The sequence below is a fragment of the Chrysemys picta genome, chromosome 3 (genome assembly GCF_011386835.1).
Source record: "Chrysemys picta bellii isolate R12L10 chromosome 3, ASM1138683v2, whole genome shotgun sequence".
NCBI classification, from domain to species: Eukaryota; Metazoa; Chordata; order Testudines; family Emydidae; genus Chrysemys; species Chrysemys picta.
In genome coordinates, this window is record NC_088793.1 from 52287873 (window position 1) to 52305836 (window position 17964).

Genomic DNA, 17964 nt, shown 5'->3' on the forward strand with positions numbered 1-17964 from the left:
AAAGATCTTTCCATTAATTTGCTGGTTATCCCTAATGTTCTAAGATAGATAAGATCTGAATTTCCTGTATTTTAAAAACAAGCTGAAACACCCCTTATCCCCCAATATATATATATATTTTTTTTTGTAAAGAAACCTTTCAAGCTTTATCCATACAGTTTAAAATACGGACCACAAATCTATTGTCCACTCTCTTTAGGTCACCTTTATGTAGGTTTTTGTTGTTGTTGTTTTAATCTGTTCAGGCCCGTGTTTAAAAAAAACCCACATTCAAGCTACTGTAAAATTATCTTTAAGATTTTAATTTTTAGCATATTTTGATTTAGGTGTTCACGAGAAACAAGAATTCAAGAAAAAGAAAACTGAGAAAGGGGGATCAACTGGTAATATACCTCCACCAGCTGTGCCAGCTTCCAAACCTTCTGCTGATCAGATAAGACAAAGTGTCAGACAGTCTCTTAAAGAAATTCTGATGAAAAGGTATAGGTACATTGCCAGATGAATTGTCTGTTTTCATATATAGTTATTTATTTTAAAAAATTCTATACTCTTTTTTTCAGACTTACAGACTCCAGTTTGAAGATTCCTGAGGAAAGAGCAGCAAAAGTTGCCACAAGGATTGAAAAAGAACTGTTTTCTTTTTTTCGGGACACAGATTCTAAATATAAGAACAAATACAGAAGTTTGATGTTCAATCTAAAGGATCCCAAAAATAATGTATGTGTTCTTCATCTATAATTCTTTCACAGAAAGAAATCCTTTAGCTGATTAACTGTTCCACATTCTGGTCTCCTCCTTCTTTTCCTTTCTCTTATTCTACAGAAGTCCTCTCCTTTCATCTTTCTCCATATTCTTTTCTCCTTTCCCTGTTCAGTTAAGACCTTTGAGTCTCCAGTGTCCACATTTCCCCATGACTTCTTGCCCATGCTGCCATATTCCTTCCATTGTCCAACCCTTTTGGTCTGTTTCTCTCCTTTCACTGTCTCTTTCAGCCACTGCTTTCCACATAATCCCATTTTACCCATATCCACTTTCAGTTCTGTCCAGCAGCCTATCCTTCCATTTCACCTTTATTCCATTCATTTCAGAATTATCAATCCCCTAATCCACACCACTACTATAATAACATTTTCCTGTGAAGACATTCCATTAGGCTGCATCACCTCCCTTCCCTCCCACCCACCCACTACCAGCCATCATGCTTCTTGTCTTCAAGATCCGGATTTTTAACAAGAAAATTGTCCTGGTTCATGGAACTCTATCCATTGCTCTGTTCTTGATCATAACTACGTGTCCCTGTCTTGGTACATAGATCACTATATAAAGTCCAATGCTGGTGACTTGAAAGATGCAACCTTGAGCTCACTGTTCAGTGGGTAATACACAAAGTTCTACAGATTCTCCTTCGGTAGTACAAAGAACTAGTTTTTCTTATCTGCTTTACACAGCTGCCCAAGTGGATTGCACCCATTTAATTAAAGTGATTTAAATTGGTATAAAAACTATGTACAGACTCTAGCCTCTATAGTTCTTCCTCCAACCCTTTTTCTGCTGAGTACTGTATGGAATTTGCTACATTCTTTTTAAAGATCTGAAAAATATCTTTCATGAAATCACTGCTGCAGTTGGTCTATGCTAATTTTTCCTTTGAACATCATCTTATTATGTGTTTCCGTAATTGTAAATATGAAATGTTTAAAGAAAAAAAGTTTAACCAATTTTTGGCTTTGATGTGAAGAAAAAAATTAATGGCCTACAGATTTGTTTCTCTCCACAAAACCCATTAATACTTTCCACAATAATACCTCTTAAGGTCTGGAATTGCTGTAAAGTAATTTGTATTCCCAGGAATAATGGGTTATAGATAAGAATGTATAGTGCTGGCATCAAGTATAGAATATATTCCCAAAGGTTATTCTGCTACTCTAGTTGTTTTAATTTGCTGCTTATTGATTTGTTGTTAGAAATCAACTTTTTTTTTTACATCACTAGTTAATGTTTGTCCTTCTTCCAGATATTATTTAAGAGAGTACTGAAAGGAGAGGTTACCCCTGATCATCTCATAAGAATGAGCCCAGAAGAGCTGGCTTCTAAAGAGCTAGCTGCTTGGAGACAAAGAGAAAACAGACACGTAAGATTTGTCAACTACAGCTGTAGAGTGAGATGTGTAATGATCTTTCAGTTTTATTTGGTTTTCAAGTTACCTGTACACTTTCAGAAATTCAAAATACTTATTGAAAAAAATCCGATTGGATAGGACTTGACTTGGCTAAGGAGAGGAAGGAAGAGCAGAGACCGTACTCCCATCTGCTAAGCCCAGAGAGGTGAATGTAGTACAGTGGAATCGCATCATAGGCGCATTTAACTTATGCTGTTTTAACTATACGCGCTCGGCAAAACAAAAACAAAAAAGAGAAAAATAGCAATTTAAATACTGTACCTGTAGTGCGGGCGATTCCGCCTGCCATTCCACTCAATGAGCTTTTGACTATACGCGATTTTCGCCTTACACGCTGACTTCAGAACCTAACCCCTGCGTAAGAAACGACTCCCCTATAACTATTACATTCAAAGGTGTATAAAGCTTTTGATACGGTCTCCCACGGTATTCTTGCCAGCACGTTAAAGAAGTATGGGCTGGATGAATGGACTGTAAGGTGGATAGAAAGCTGGCTAGATCTTCGGGCTCAACAGGTAGTGATCAATGGCTCCACGTCTAGTTGGCAGCCGGCATCAAACGAAGTGCTCCAAGGGTCGGTCTTGGGGCCGGTTTTGTTCAATATCTTCATTAATGATCTGGAAGTTTGCAGATAACACTAAACTGGGAGGAGTGGTAGATACGCTGGAGGGTAGGGATAGGATACAGAGGGACCTAGACAAATTAGAGGATTGGGCCAAAAGAAACCTGATGAGGTTCAACAAAGACAAGTGCAGAGTCCTGCACTTAGGACGAAAGAATCCCATGCACTGCTAGACTAGGGACCGAATGGCTAGGCAGCAGTTCTGCAGAAAAGGATCTAGAGGTTACAGTGGACGAGAAGCTGGATATGAGTCGACAGTGTGCCCTTGTTGCCAAGAAGGCTAATGGCATTTTGGCCTGTATAAGATGGGGCATTGCCAGCAGATCGAGGGACGTGATCATTCCCCTCTATTCAACATTGGTGAGGCATCATCTGGAGTACTGTGTCCAGTTTTGGGCCCCACACTACAAGAAGGATGTGGAAAAAATGGAAAGAGTCCAGCGGAGGGCAACAAAAATGATTAGGGGGCTGGAACACATGATTTATGCGGAGAGGCTGGGGGAACTGGGATTGTTTAGTCTGCAGAAGAGAAGAATGAGGGGGGATTTGATAGCTGCTTTCAGCTACCTGAAAGGGGGTTCCAAAGAGGATGGATCTAGACTGTTCTCAATGGTACCAAATGACAGAACAAGGAGTAATGGTCTCAAGTTGTAGTGGGGGAGTTTTAAGTTGGATATTAGGAAAAACTTTTTCACTAGGAGGGTAGTGAAGCACTGAAATGGGTTACCGAGGGAGGTGGTGGAATTTCCTTCCTTAGAAGTTTTTAAGGTCAGGCTTGACAAAGCCCTGGCTGGTATGATTTAGTTGGGAATTGGTTCTGCTTTGAGCAGGGGGTTGGCCTAGATGATCTCCTGAGGTCCCTTCCAACCCTGATATTCTATGATTCTATGATTTGAAAAGAAGAGTGAAGAGCTGGATTATGGGATCATTTCAGTCATTTTGTGGTGAGAAGGGTTTAAAGTAGGTGAACCAACTATTTGATGTTACTGATTGGTGGTCCAAGAATCCCACAGTCCCACCTAGTGAGAGATGCAGACAGTTGCTGCTTTGAAAGGGGACAGGAGTTGGTGAGCAGGGTTCACTGAACTGTAGTGTCAGTGAAATAAGGGGGTAGCTTCTGCATCCAAACCAGGAGTCGGATATTTTCCCCTTCCCAGTACAGATGCTTCTACTGCTCTCCTTCTGTTCTGTCTTAAGATTGATGTCTTCCTCCTCACCCTCATTTAGTAGCAAGATTCTGGGGTCACACTAACACTTATACAGATTTCCTCAAGAGGGGAGACACTTTTCATATCTGACAATCCTAGCTTAGGCATCTGTTATTGATATCTGACACGTCATCAGAGCAGTCCCCTACACCAACAAAAAAACTAAGTAGAGGCTAAAAATCTGACTGGTCAGTTTTAAGAGAATGATCTACAGTGAAATAATTTCTTCAAACTATAGGGAGTTTAATAGTTTAGTTTGAAAAGCATTGGTGATCTCAAAATAGACATCCACATTTAAGTCTCCTGCAGCTGTTACTCTGGCCATAGGTTGAAAGGGGGAGAGATTACAGATGGTCCTGTTTTATTGGGAAGACACCTATTAAATGCCACGCAGGCGCTCAGGGCTGATGAGGGGAGAGATGCCCCTCCCTACTAACCAACAGACTAAACCCAGGAATGTTTAGACTCATATTGGTCAGCTCCAACTTAATCAGGCAGGTATTAGCAATAAACCTTCTAAGAGTTCATCCTTTTATGTCCTTTAACAAACAAATGATGTCATATTCTATTGCTAACTTAGGTAAAATCAGATTTTGGCCAATTTGTGGTCAGTATTGGTTCAACATGCACAATCTTTTCTTATTAACTATCTTTAATAATTGGGGCCTCTACTTCTATCTTATCAGTTATCTTTCAGGTCCAGTTTTTCCAAATAAGTCACTTTTTTCCCCAAGGCCTTCCTACGAGTTCTAACAAACTTGAACTATAAATGATTGGGTCTAAATTAACGGTGATCACTCAAAGAGATCTTGGACTCATTGTGGATAGTTCTCTGAAAATATCCACTCACTGTGCAGTGGCTGTCCAAAAAAAAAAAAAAAAAAAAGAAAAAAAATGCTAACAGAATTTTGGGAATCATTAAGAAAGGGATAGATAAGAAGACAGAAAATATCATATTGTCCTTGTATGTCCTTATATCCATGGTGTGCCCATATCTTGAATACTGCATGCAGATGTGTTCACCCCATCTCAGAAAAGATGTATTGGAATTGGAAAAGGTTCAGAAAAGGGCAACAAAAATGATTAGGGTTATGAAACAGCTTCCATATGAGGAGAGATTAATAAGACTGTCACTTTTCAGCTTGGAAAAGAGATGACTAAGGGGGGATCTGTTAAAGGCCTACAAAATCATGACTGGTATTGAGAAAGTAAATAAGGAAGTGTTATTTATTCCTCATAACAAAAGAAATGGGGGTCACAAAATGAAATTAATAGGCAGAAGGTTTAAAACAAAATGAAGTATTTCTTCATACAACGTACAGTCAACCTGTGGAACTCTTTGCCAGAGGATGTTGTGAAGGCCAAGACTATAACAGTGTTCAAAAAAGAACTAGCTAAGTTCACGGAGGATAGGTCCATCAATCGCTGTTAGCCAGGATGGATGGGGATGGTGTCCCTAGCCTCTGTTTGCCAGAAGCTGGGAATCGGCAGCAGGAGACAGATCACTTGATGATTACCTGTTCTGTTCATTCTCTCTCAAGCATCTGGCATTGGCCGCTGTCGGAAGACAGGATACTGGGCTAGATGGACGATTGGTCTGACCCAAAATGGCTGTTCTTATATTCTTTAGCTCTTATAACCTACAGAACTATGTATTTTTTTTTTTTTTAAATTTAATGTAACCCTTTATATCATACAGCTAAGGCTACGATTTAGTCATAGAGGTTGCAGGGATCCCGGGCGGCAAGGGAACTCCCAGGCAGCAGTGGTGGCACCCCCAAGCTCGTGGATGACAGTGGCACCCCGAGCTCCCCGCCGCAGCAGGCCCCGGGAGCTGCAGGTGATGGGGGTACCCTGCAACACCCGGCCCCCACGGGCAGCAGGGACAGGGACCCCTGGAGCTGCAGGCGGCAGGTTTACCTTGCAGCCCCCAGCTGCTGCAGAGGGCTCCTAGCCCCTGCATGGTTGCCCCCCTTCGGACGATATAGGGATCTGCAGATCCCCATTTTGTCCAGGATATTTTTAGTAAAAGTCAAGGACCGGTCACGACTTCGGTTAATATTTCTTTTTTGCCCGTGACCTGTCCCTAACTTTTACTAAAAATATGCATGACAAAATCTTAGCCGTACCTACAGTTCCTGACAAATCTGAAGCAGTTGGAGTAATTTAGGGTATGTCTACACTACGAAATTAAGTTGATTTTATAGAAGTCGATTTTTAGAAACCGATTTTATACAGTCGATTGCGTATGTCCACACGAAGTGCATTAAGTTGTCGGAATGCGTCTTCACTACCGTGGCTAGCGTCGACTTACAGAGCGATGCACTGTGGGAAGCTATCCCACAGTTCCCGCAATCTCTGCAGCCCATTGGAATTCTAGATTAAGCTTCCAATGCCTGATGGGGCAAAAACATTTTCACAAGTGGTTTTGGGTACATGTCGTCAGGCCCCCCGCTCTCCCTTCCTCCGTGAAAGTAACAGTAGACAATCGTTTCGCGCCTTTTTTTCTTGGGTTACCCGTGTAGACACCATACCACGGCAAGCATGGAGCCCGCTCAGCTCACTGTCACCGTATGTCTCCTGGGTGCTGCTGGCGACACAGTACTGCATTGCTACACAGTAGCAGCTCCTTGCCTTCGCGGCAGATGGTGAAGTAGGACTGATAGCAGTCGTACATCTCCTGGGTGCTCCTGGCAGACCTCGGTGAGGTCGATGGACAGACATGGCTATCCTCTTCTTAGAGCACCAAATGGGAGCCAGAGACTACAGGTCATTCTTTTCTTTAAGTTTCGTCTCATGGAGATTCAGTCCTGCCTGGAATATCATACGAGCTGGAGGCTTCTGCCTCGGGCTGCTCTTCCAGCCGCAGCAGCACACGGTCACACCTACCCCAGCCTACCCCTTGCTCCCGTGGCTGATGAAGCCTGGACAGTAGTAAGGAGCAGTTCAACTATAGGTGGAGCAAGTGCAAAATGGTGGTAGACTGTGCCTTTGGAATTTAAAAGCTCACTGGTGCTGTTTGCTGACTAGGTCAGACCTCAGCACAACCAACATTCCCATTGTTATTGCTGCTTGCTATGTGCTCCATAATATCTGTGAGAGTAAGGGGGAAACATTTATGGCGGGATGGGAGGTTGAGGCAAATCGCCTGGTGTCCAATTTTGAGCAACCAGACACCAGGGCGATTAGAAGAGCACAGCAAGGTGTGCTGCACATCAGAGAGGCTTTGAAAACCAGTTTCATGACTGGCCAGGCTTCAGTGTGACAGTTGTGTGTGTTTCTCCTTGATGCAAACCTGCCCCCTTTGTTGATTTTAATTCCCTGTAAGCCAACCACCCTTCCCCCTTCAAAATAAAGTAACTATTGTTTTGAAACCATGCATTCTTTCTTTATTAATTAAAAAAAAAATTAGATAACGGACAAGGTAGCCTGGGTGGGGTGGGGGAGGAGGGAAGGAAAAGGCCACATTGCTTATTGTATCCACACTAAAAATCAAACTGTTTGACAGCCTTCTGTTGCTTGGGCCATCCTCTGGAGTGGAGTGGCTGGGTGCCCAGAGCGCCCCCCCACTCCCCCCCGCCCCGCATTCTTGGGCGTCTGGGTGAGGAGGCTATGGAACATGGAGGGGAGGATAGGCGGTTATACAGTGGATGCAGCGGGGGTCTGTGCTCTTGTTGGCTTTCCTGCAGCTCCAACAGACGCTTCATCATGTCCGTTTGCTCCCCCATTAGCTTCAGCATCGCATCCTGCCTCCGCTCTTCGTTCTCACTTAATTCTTTCCGGGCCTCTGCCACTGAATGCCTCCATGCATTAAGCTGTGCCCTATCAGTGGGGGAGGACTGCATGAGCTCAGAAAACATGTCATTGCAAGTGCGTGTTTTTCACCTTCTAATCTGCGATAACCTCAGGGACGGAGATGATAGAGGGAGTGTAGAAACATCCTAAGTTCTGTGATTCTGGGGGGACTGCATGGTCATCTGTGCTGCTGAGTTTGCCACTCTGGCCAAACAGGAAATGAAATTCAAAAGTTCCCGGGGCTTTTCCTTTGTACCTGGCTAGTGCACAGGATTTTTGTAACTGATGTATGCCACCTGAGTGTACCAAAGTGCTGTCCAGAGCAGTCACAATGTAGCACTCTGGAATAGCTCCTGGAGGACAGTACTGTCAATTTGCGTCTGTACTACCCCAAATTCGACCCAGCAAGGTCGATTTTAGTGCTACTCCCCTCGCCGGGGAGGAGTACAGAAGTCGATTTTAAGAGCCCTTTAAGTTGACGCAACGGGGTTGGTTGTGTGGACGCATTCATTTTAAAATTGACCTAACGTGGCTAAATTCGACCTAACCTTGTTGTGTGGACCAGGGCTTAGACTGCTGACTTCAGTACTGCTACATTATTTTACACCAGCTGAAGATGTAGCTCCCCATAGTGTTTGTTGTAAAGTTAACAACAAGGAGTCTGGTGGCACCTTAAAGACTAACAGATTTATTTATTTATATATATATAAATAAATCTGTTAGTCTTTAAGGTGCCACCAGACTCCTTGTTGTTTTTGTAGATACAGACTAACACGGCTACCCCCTGATACTTGTTGTAAAGTTGTAAGACAGTTTTGCATGTGTGTGAATTCAGATAAACTTAGTCCTCATGAGTTGAATCACCAGATGGATAATTTGTACTGTTGCTTGCATTCTAGGCACTTGTGATATTGAATGCATCTTCCTGTAATTGTGGTAACTCCTCCTGATTCTCTGGCTGGTTGGTCATGAAACTTTGATGCCTGTAGTCAGACTTTTTAAGGACAGGGTCCACAGCTGGCAGTGGATTTACCATGAATAGTCTGTGGAGAATGCTGAGAATATAATCTTAATACAGAGGGCAAATGTGTTGAAGAGACAGTTTTGTGAGCACAGGATTTTTGTAACTGATGTATGCCACTTGAGTGTACCTTTTAGTAAGGTTGACAGGTACATAAGTTAAACAGTGTAAATTGACTTGTATTCTGTACCCTTAGGCTAGTAGCTGTTTCAGATATAATCAGACCTTGATCACTTGACATCTCAATTTTTAAAATATATCTTCACAGTAAACTGAAATCATACTCTGGTTCCTGTGTTTGATTGCGACTGTAAGCACATCCTTTGCTGCAGAGTTGTTCACCAGAATCTAAGCTTGTGAAAAAAATGTTCCAGCTCAGAATTGGTGTAAGCCAATTAAGTGCTGTTTGGCTGAGTTTGCAGTCACAATGAAACCTTGGAGAAGTGTGAGCAGCCCTTGTTCTGCACAATGGGATGCTTACTCTGAAACTCGATGATGATTTACATTTCAAGATTAAATATTTAACTTTTTGTTGTTTGTATTGCAGTAGTGCCTTGCAGTCCCAGTCATGTTGCCAATTGTGCAAGGCACCATACAAACAACAAAAAAAGTTCCCCGCCCCAAAGAATTAATATACTTATCTAAAACTTCTTCCTGTGCCTTTCCAATAACCGTGGATACTGTACTGATTTAATTTTATGAGGCTGCCACAGAATTTCTGATCTGCTACGCCAGAGGCCTTGCTGGAGAATTTAGACCTAGCGTGTTCTGCCATACACTAGAGAAACTTGGGGCCTTTTTGTTATAGTAGCAAATTACCTGTGCAAACAAGCTGACGGGTGGGTTTTTTTAATTTTGAGTGATGCTGCCTCGATAAGAGTTGGTGAGGAAATAAGTAGATATAGTGAGAAAATGGAAAATTTTATTATTTATTGTGGCAGCTTCTAGAGGCCCCCATTGTGCTAGGTACTGTACAGATGTAACTGGAAACACCTTAGTTGTAAAGCCCTCATGTGTAAAGTTTTTCAGTCTTGCCATTATAATTGTTAAATATTCTGTCTCATGCACTGGGCAACAGAATTATTTTAGAGCAAATATAACGATTCATTCTCCTTAAAAATAGAGTTTTTTGAGTTCTTTGAATCAGTAGGAAGGGCAAGGCAAGTTATCCTATTCTTGAAATATGTTCCGGGTAGAGAGAGAGTTGTTGTCTATCAGATGGAATGTGTTTCAGAACATAATTGTCTGCTTTTTGACTCTGTGATGGAACCTGTTGCAAAATTCATGAAGTGATCCCTAACAGAATTGTTTGGCAGATAGATATTTGTTTTGTAGATAACACCTGAAATCTGTTAACCAGATTGGGACTATGTGATTAAAAATGAAACAGAAAGATGCTACATCTCTTAGTTTGTCCTCGAAGTTGTATTTATATAGATAAACACACACACAAACTGTGGGGCAAGGGCTAGCAAAATGTTCTTTAGCTATTGAAAACTTAAAGTAGCATGTCCTAAAATGCGTGGAGAGGGACTTGCTTGTAATTTATTTTGATACATGGATATATGCAATCATTGGCATGGCAGGTGAAGATTTGACACACTATAGTGGGTATGTATTTCATAAAACTACTTGCCTTCCTTAAAATTACCTGTGAACTGGAATTTTTTTGTCCTATTTCAGTATTTCAGAGTCCAAGCATTCACGTCTAATGCCATATCACGTCTAATGTAGTGTAAATATATGTAATATTACTGTTTTATAGACAATTGAAATGATTGAGAAAGAGCAGAGGGAAGTCGAAAGGCGACCAATAACAAAAATTACTCACAAAGGAGAAATAGAAATTGAGAGTGATGCTCCAATAAAAGAACAAGAAGTAGCTATGGAAATTCAGGTACTTTATTTTAATTCTAAGAGAAGGTTGATTTTGTTTAAAAAAATAAAATAAAATAAAAAGGGCAATATAATTATCGTGCATAAATAATACAGATGGTTTATATATAATTTTGTTTTAAAAGTATATTAAAATAACAATTTTATTTTGTTCTTTATACAAAGGGTTTTAGTAGTGGTTTTTTAACTCCTAAATTTTAAGGGCTTTTTGTTGTGTTCTTGTGATTCTCTGGCAACAGTCAGGTTTTAAATCGTACCTTAATTTATTACTGTGGCGAAATCAAATCATGACATTTGATAGCCTAACTTTTCTTAAATCTTTTGAAATGCTTGTGGTGTGTGTGCACGTGTGGTGTTTTTTAAAATAATAATAAACTGTAATCAAAGTAAAAGTCTCTCACTTGAGGAGAAGAAGAAAGTGTTGAAAGTTTCCAAGTGGTTGACTCTGAGGTAATTGAAATAACATTACAATTAAGAATTTCTGATAGAACATAAATGTTATTGTCTTCTATTAACTGAAATTGATTGCTTGACCTTTCACAGGAACCTACTATGATAAAGCTGGTAGAGAAGACAGAAGAGATTGAAAAAGATAAAGAAGTAGATGAATCTTCATTTTCGGATACAACAAGTCAACACAAAAATCATCTCTTTGATCTTAACTGTAAAATCTGCATAGGTAATTATAGTAAAAGTGTATTAAAATTAATAACACTTACCACATAGGTAATGCTTTCCAAACATATATCTTAAAAGTAACACACACAAAAATGGATAAACCTCATTATCCCCCCAATTTGCAGATAAGGAAGGAGCATCATCTTACTTTTCTAGTAAACTTTAAAGAGACAGAGCTGTTAATTCTGCTTTGTGTCTGTGCTGCTCTTATGCTGTTCATGGAGCACTGGCGTTAGCTGCACCAGCATAGCTTACTTATTCAGCATACCTCGATGTTACTCATAAATAAAGACCACAGGCTTGGCTTCATGATGAAGGCTTGGCTAGGTTTATTGTCAGCAAAGCACAATATTAGCACCCTGTCCAGTGGGTCACAGGGACACTTAACGCATATGTGCCGGTGACAAGGTAACGTCACAGTGAATATAGTGTTGTCTGCTACACTGATGCAAAGCTGCTCCTCCTTTTATACATTGATACAAACAAGTTATGTTTTACATTCCATATGTTATTAGTGACCATCCTTGTATTTGTACCCTATAGTTTGAACAAAATATCCTCATCTATTATCCTGTCATTCCCTCCTTATTTTATGAGGGGTCTGTGTGCTCCTGTACCATCCTTGCAGGTCAGGAATGCGCTTACTCGGTTAGCTGGTATTCTGTCAAGTCCTGAACTGGTTCACCTCCGGACTTTGGTTAGTCATGGTCCAGCAAGGCCTACAGACAGTATGAAAGTTGATAGGGCGGCATGGTCAATGAAGGAGCTCCCATAGGAACTGTGCCTCTCTCGTTGCTGCTCTAGCTTTTCTTTAGTTCTTCCAGCTTTGATGGTGTTTGGTATCTTTTCCCTATTTTCAGATAAAGACCAATTCTTTATTAGTAGAAAATAATTTTTTTAATTCCCTTTCTCAAGGTCGAATGGCACCACCTACTGATGACCTTTCTGCAAAAAATGTGAAAGTGTCTGTAGGAGTTGCACGTAAACAGTCAGACAATGAAGCAGAAAACATAGCAGATGCACTTTCTGCAACGTCAAATATTTTAGCCTCTGAATTATTAGAAGACGATAAACAAGAATTGTCAAAGCCAGCATTCTCATCTATCCCAAGGTAACAATAAACTTCTTGTGATATCTGTATAAAAAAAACCTTATGATTGTTCGGTCAAGCTAAGATTAATTTAAGTAATGTAAGTAAAAACTTGAAATATGATGAGTTATAAATAGAGAAGGCTATGTGACTAGTGGGGCACACTCACCTCTCGCGAGCACCCCCTAGTCAAGTGTGTGTTGGTCTTCATTTTCTCTCCTTGTGGCCCTCCTTGGGCTTAGGTCTTTAATTAGTCCTGTAGTCAGTGATCTCAGCCTTGGTATTGAGCCGTATTGCAGGACTTCTCCTGGGAAGCAATGTCCTCACCCTGCCTGGGCGGTTCAGGCCCCAGGGTCTTTTGCTGGGCCACTAAAGAGTTCAGTTCCCCTTCTGAGGTGCCTCAAAATCCAGGCCACTTCCCCCAGTGGCTAATGGGGGTGGGAGGGACCCAGTCCTGCACACTACTTTGGGTCCCAGCCCAGGGACCCTGTATATAGCAGCTGTCTGCCATGTCCCTTTAAGCTGCACCACTGCTCTAATTCACCCGGGCCACTTCCCTGCGGCCCTGCACCTTCTTCACCATTACTTCAGGGCTTTGTCCCGATGGAGTCCCCGCAACCAACCTGGAGCTCTTTCTCGCTCTCCCTGGCTTCTGCCAGCACTGTCCTGTCGGAGATCTTGCAGCTCCCTCAGCCAGCCACACTCCATTCATGCCCATCCAGCTCCAGCAGGGAACTGAACTCACTCTGGCCCTGCAGCTCTTATACTAGATGGTTGGATCCTGATTGGCTGCTCCCTGCAGCCCCTTTCTGATTGTCTGTGTCCCACATAGCCACTCTAGGCAGCTTGGAGGACCCTGTCCACTGCCCTTTTCTGGAGTGGGGTGTGACAGGGCCAGGAGGCCTCCAGCAGGTGGCCTAAGAGGGTCTGGTACACCCCATAACAGTGATCAAACTGTCTAAATGCTTCTTTAAGTAACTGGCTTTTTGTACTTCTTCTAGTGTAAAGTGGCATTACTTTGACAGACCAGTTGCAGTTCTAAAATATTTCAAAATAATAGGAAAAATGCAATTTTCCAAAAGTGGTGTCCGTTTCTTTGAGAATTTTCAATGAAATCTCCCTTTCCAACCTTCAAAGAATCTGAACTTCAATTTCCCATATTCTTTATCTTTATTCATTAAATTGATCCACCATACATTTTCTGATGATGGATACAGAACATGCCTATAAATGACATGGCAAAGTGTAAAGGTAAAGTTCTTTGTTAAAGATTGCATTGGTTTTGATATATAAAACTAAATATGGCTTGGTTTCTACTTTTGATGTATAAAGCTAAATATGGGGATTCTAGCTGTCCTGGAGATAGTTCCTCCTCCTCTCTCCCTCCTCCCCCCCATGTCTGTCTCTCTCTCCTGACAGTAATGATCAGATGGGGATTCTCTTGTTGAAAGTCCCTAATTTAGAGGATCTGGGGGTGCCCATTGACCCTAACCTCTCCTAATCAAATAAAGCCTAAGTGTGTTAATATTTTTGAGTGCATTCATTCAGGGCATAATTTTCAGAAATGCTGATTACCTGAAGCTTTAGTTAATGTAAGGGGTTTTGAGGATGCTCTGCACCTTTGAAAATCAGGCCCTCAGGATTTTGTTTGATTGAGATTAGTTTGTCGGGTTTGAGATTCTATTGTTTACAGATTTCTTCATCGCTAGCATTATCTCTGATTAGTTTACTTTAACTTTATGTGGCTATTTATAATTCATGCATTTGTGCATAGATGAGGTTGTAATTTTTTTGTTAGGCATGCGCTGTCTCTCTGTAAAACATGATATACTCTTGTATAAATAATAACATTGCATAGGTTGCAGTGATTACAAACCTTAACTCCATCCTTACATTTTCTCATTGGAAAATAATGCATTGTACAGTTCACCAGTGCAGGGATGCTTAGAAGACATGTATGTTGATGCTGCTAAGGTTGGAATTAAGAGTTTGTGTTCTAGTGCAGTGGTGAGGAATGTGGTGTGAATAGTGTTACTGTACATGTTGGGCATTTATATAATTTAATGGAGGTGGAGTTGGTCAGCAAAAGTGGTGAATGTGATGTGTAGGTAGGAGAATTATGAGAGGACAGAGTCATGGAAGCCAAGAAAGGACAAGATTTCAAGGAAAAGAATATGATCAGCTGCATCAAAAGCAGCTGACCAGGTCAAGGAGAATGCGGACGGAGTACTGGTTCTGAGATTTGGGTATGAAGAGGTCATTAATAGACTTTAGTGAGAGTGGAAGCCAAATTATAGAGGATCTGGGAATTAAATTGGAGGAGGAGAACTCCAGACAGTGATTGTAACAGAACATTTAGTGAGCTTAGAGATAGAAGGGAGAGGGTGCAGTAGTTAGAGAGGCAAATGAGGTCAAGGGTGGGCTTTTTTTTTTAAGATAGTAGAGAGCGAGCCAGGAGTTGAAATCAGAGTGAAAGGCCGATGGGGAGGATTTGGGCTGATAGTAGGTGACAGCAACATGGAGGAGGAGAGGAGTCAGTGCTCTTCAAAAGATTAGGCCATGAGAAGTGACAGGAGGGGGAGGGGTTAGAATTGGCGGGACTTGGAGAGGAGAAGCTGAACGCCCCCACCACTGTCAGATTCAGGGAGGAGAACGTGAGAGGAGAGGCTTCTGTGAGAGAGGGCAGCTGCAAAGTAGAGTCAGATGAAGGGAACCAGGTCTCTTTGAGCCAGAAGTGGGCAGGAGCAATATATTAATAGATGGTTCTGATTGTGGATGGCTCTGATCTTTTTAAAGATGGAGCGGACGCCCCAGAGAAAGTGAAAGAAGGAGAGTGGGGAACGAAGGGGATGTGTGTGAGGTTAGGAATGGTGAATTGAGAGGGGTGGGGCTGGTTGTGGGAGGTAGAGGCGGTGGGAATAAAGAGAGGGTGGGGGTTGAGCAAATGTCACCAGAGATAAAGAGGAGGGTGTGGATTTGGGATCTTTGTGTGTGCTGGGGTGGAGATTGGGATGGAGAAGGAGAGGATCAGGTAGAGCTGATAAAAACTGTAGAAGGGAGAGGATACCGGGATGGGGAAATGTCAGTGGAGAGAAAGGACGGGGAAGGACAGATGGTGTGATGCAGAAAAGGGGTGTGATGATAAGGATGGGGAGTGGCAAATGGACAAAGTTTAAAAAATAAGTTTGAAAAAAACCTGTGAAGGTACACTTGTAGCTCTCCGCTAAATATCTTCTCAATCTGGAGAAATTGAGTAGCCTTAGAAGAGAGACTGGCAAAATAAGGTATTATATATTACCTGACAACCCTTCGTGTCATTTTTAGAAACTGCACTAGAAGCTCAAAAATCTGGCTGTCTACCCCTTTCCCTTATGATCAACTACACAAGTTCCTCAACAAAATAACTGAAAATTCAATACCCCATGACAGACTTAATGACCCTTTTGGTCCCTTCTAGCCCTATGATTCTAAGGATGCTACAGATCTTACTTTCATATAGCTACTTTTAGTGAGGTGGATTTCAAGCATTGTACTAATTTTCCTGATCACATATATTTATAAGGGGCACAGTCTAGTCATTATTTTTTTTTTAAACCCGTTTTCTTTAGATCAGAGACGCCTGGTACTGTTGAAAGTGAAACTCTGTTCCTGGCTCGACTGAACTTCATCTGGAAAGGTTTTATCAATATGCCTTCTGTAGCAAAGTTTGTTATCAAGGCCTACCCAGTCTCTGGCTCTTTTGAGTATTTAACTGAGGTACTGTATGTTTGTTCAAACATTTATATTTACCATGAAGAATGAAAATTTAATTTAAACTATTTATTCATTTGCTTTGTCACTTATTTGGGATCAAATAAAGGGATCATAGTTGTACTGAGATGAAAAGTGAAGTCTGATCATTATGTTAAATACTGTACTGGCAGATTGACTTAGATAAGTATTTATTTATTTAACAGTAAGTATACTTAAGCTTGCCTCAAAGGATCCCATGGTTTACCAAGATTAGGGTGACCAGATGTCCCGATTTTATAGGGACAGTCCTGATTTTTGGGTCTTTCTCTTATATAGGCTCCTATTACCCCCCACCCCCTGTTCCGATTTTTCACACTTGCTGTCTGGTCTCTCTAACCAAGATGTAAGCTTTTTTGGAGTGTTTAAGGACATTCCTCTCCTATTTTGTGTTTCTTGAAATACCTTTCCAAATATAGGGGTAGTTGTAAAGCCAACCAAAGCAAGTGAACCCGAATAATCAGAGGATTGAAGAATCAACTAGACATGTTAAGATATGTTTGCTAAGCATACATTTGTTTTTCCTTAAATTTTAAACTTATGTGAACTGTCTATTAAAATGATTGCCATACCAATCTGAGCAATAACACTTCCAAGGCTGCTCTTGTGAAGATTAAACTATCCTTACCTTGCTTTGGTGCCCTTTCTTCTTCTCCATAACGTACATCACTCTCTCTGCAGAGTGCAGGAAAGAGGCAAGACAAAACTGGCCTTTGAAAGAACAGCCTCAGTGGTGTTCATGTTCTGGTGAGGAAGTGCTAGGTCAGTTTTACATGAAACAAATTTTTCTTTAAGCAAGCAAAAACCTTGTTATATGGAGGAAGAGTGCCCACTGTGGTTCCTGCTGAGCATGCGGGCAATCACAATTTGTATAACATAAACTGCATCCTTTATTATAAGTCCTTCTGCAATTATGGTCTGAATTCTTATATCATAATATAAATTGATTTTTTTGTACCTTTTTATAGATTAAGTTTTGTCATTTTTCATTGTTATATTCTCTTCACAGTCTGAGACAGGGAAGATGATGATGGGGTTATAAAATGTTTATAACAGTAATCTTTGGGAATAAAAATATGATCAAAGGTATCACAATGCTCTATATTTGTGCAAGGTGAATCAGACACAGTACCCTTTTCAGCTTTATAATCAGAGTTAGATTCTCTGTTACCATGATTACATTTACTTAGTGCAGTGCAAAGCATGCAATACACTTTAGCATTATAGGAAGATATGTTATAAAACCCCTACACGGTTTATGGAGACTCCTGTGTCTCAGTTTCAAACAATTATTTTTTCATGTTTGTTTTCATTATCTAAGTCAGATGCCACCAGGAGAAGGTTGAGACTTCTGAAAGCATACTCCTCATTTCGTCCCTCTCATATTTTGAAAGGCACTTCAGATTCTTAAGCCTTGAGTTGAGTGCTGTAGCTATCTTTAGAAATCGCACATTGGTACCTTCTTTGCATTTTGTCAAATCTGCAGTGAAATTGTTCTTAGAATGAATACCACATTCTGGGTCATCATCTGAGACGGCTTATAATATGCAACATATGGCAGAATGTGGGTAAAACAGCAGAGGACAGAATTCTTCCCCAAGGAGTTCAGTCACAAATTTAATTAATGCATTATTTTTTTAATGAGCGTCATCAGCATGGAAGCATGTCCTTTGGAATGGTGGCTGA

At 41.1% G+C, this 17964-nt stretch overlaps 1 protein-coding gene across 6 annotated transcripts in view; it reads left to right on the top strand.

Annotated features, from left to right (window-relative positions):
- The window catches only part of PHF3 (PHD finger protein 3), a 71788-nt gene that overhangs the window by 44240 nt on the left and 9584 nt on the right, over positions 1-17964 (top strand). For all 6 annotated transcript variants that reach the window (XM_005300171.5, XM_005300172.4, XM_065587926.1 and 3 more), the window contains 7 exons: positions 327-480; positions 561-717; positions 2015-2131; positions 10591-10722; positions 11265-11400; positions 12315-12510; positions 16098-16245. In XM_005300171.5, coding sequence (XP_005300228.1) covers positions 327-480; positions 561-717; positions 2015-2131; positions 10591-10722; positions 11265-11400; positions 12315-12510; positions 16098-16245 — 1040 coding nt within the window. The remainder of the gene's footprint in view (positions 1-326; positions 481-560; positions 718-2014; positions 2132-10590; positions 10723-11264; positions 11401-12314; positions 12511-16097; positions 16246-17964) is intronic.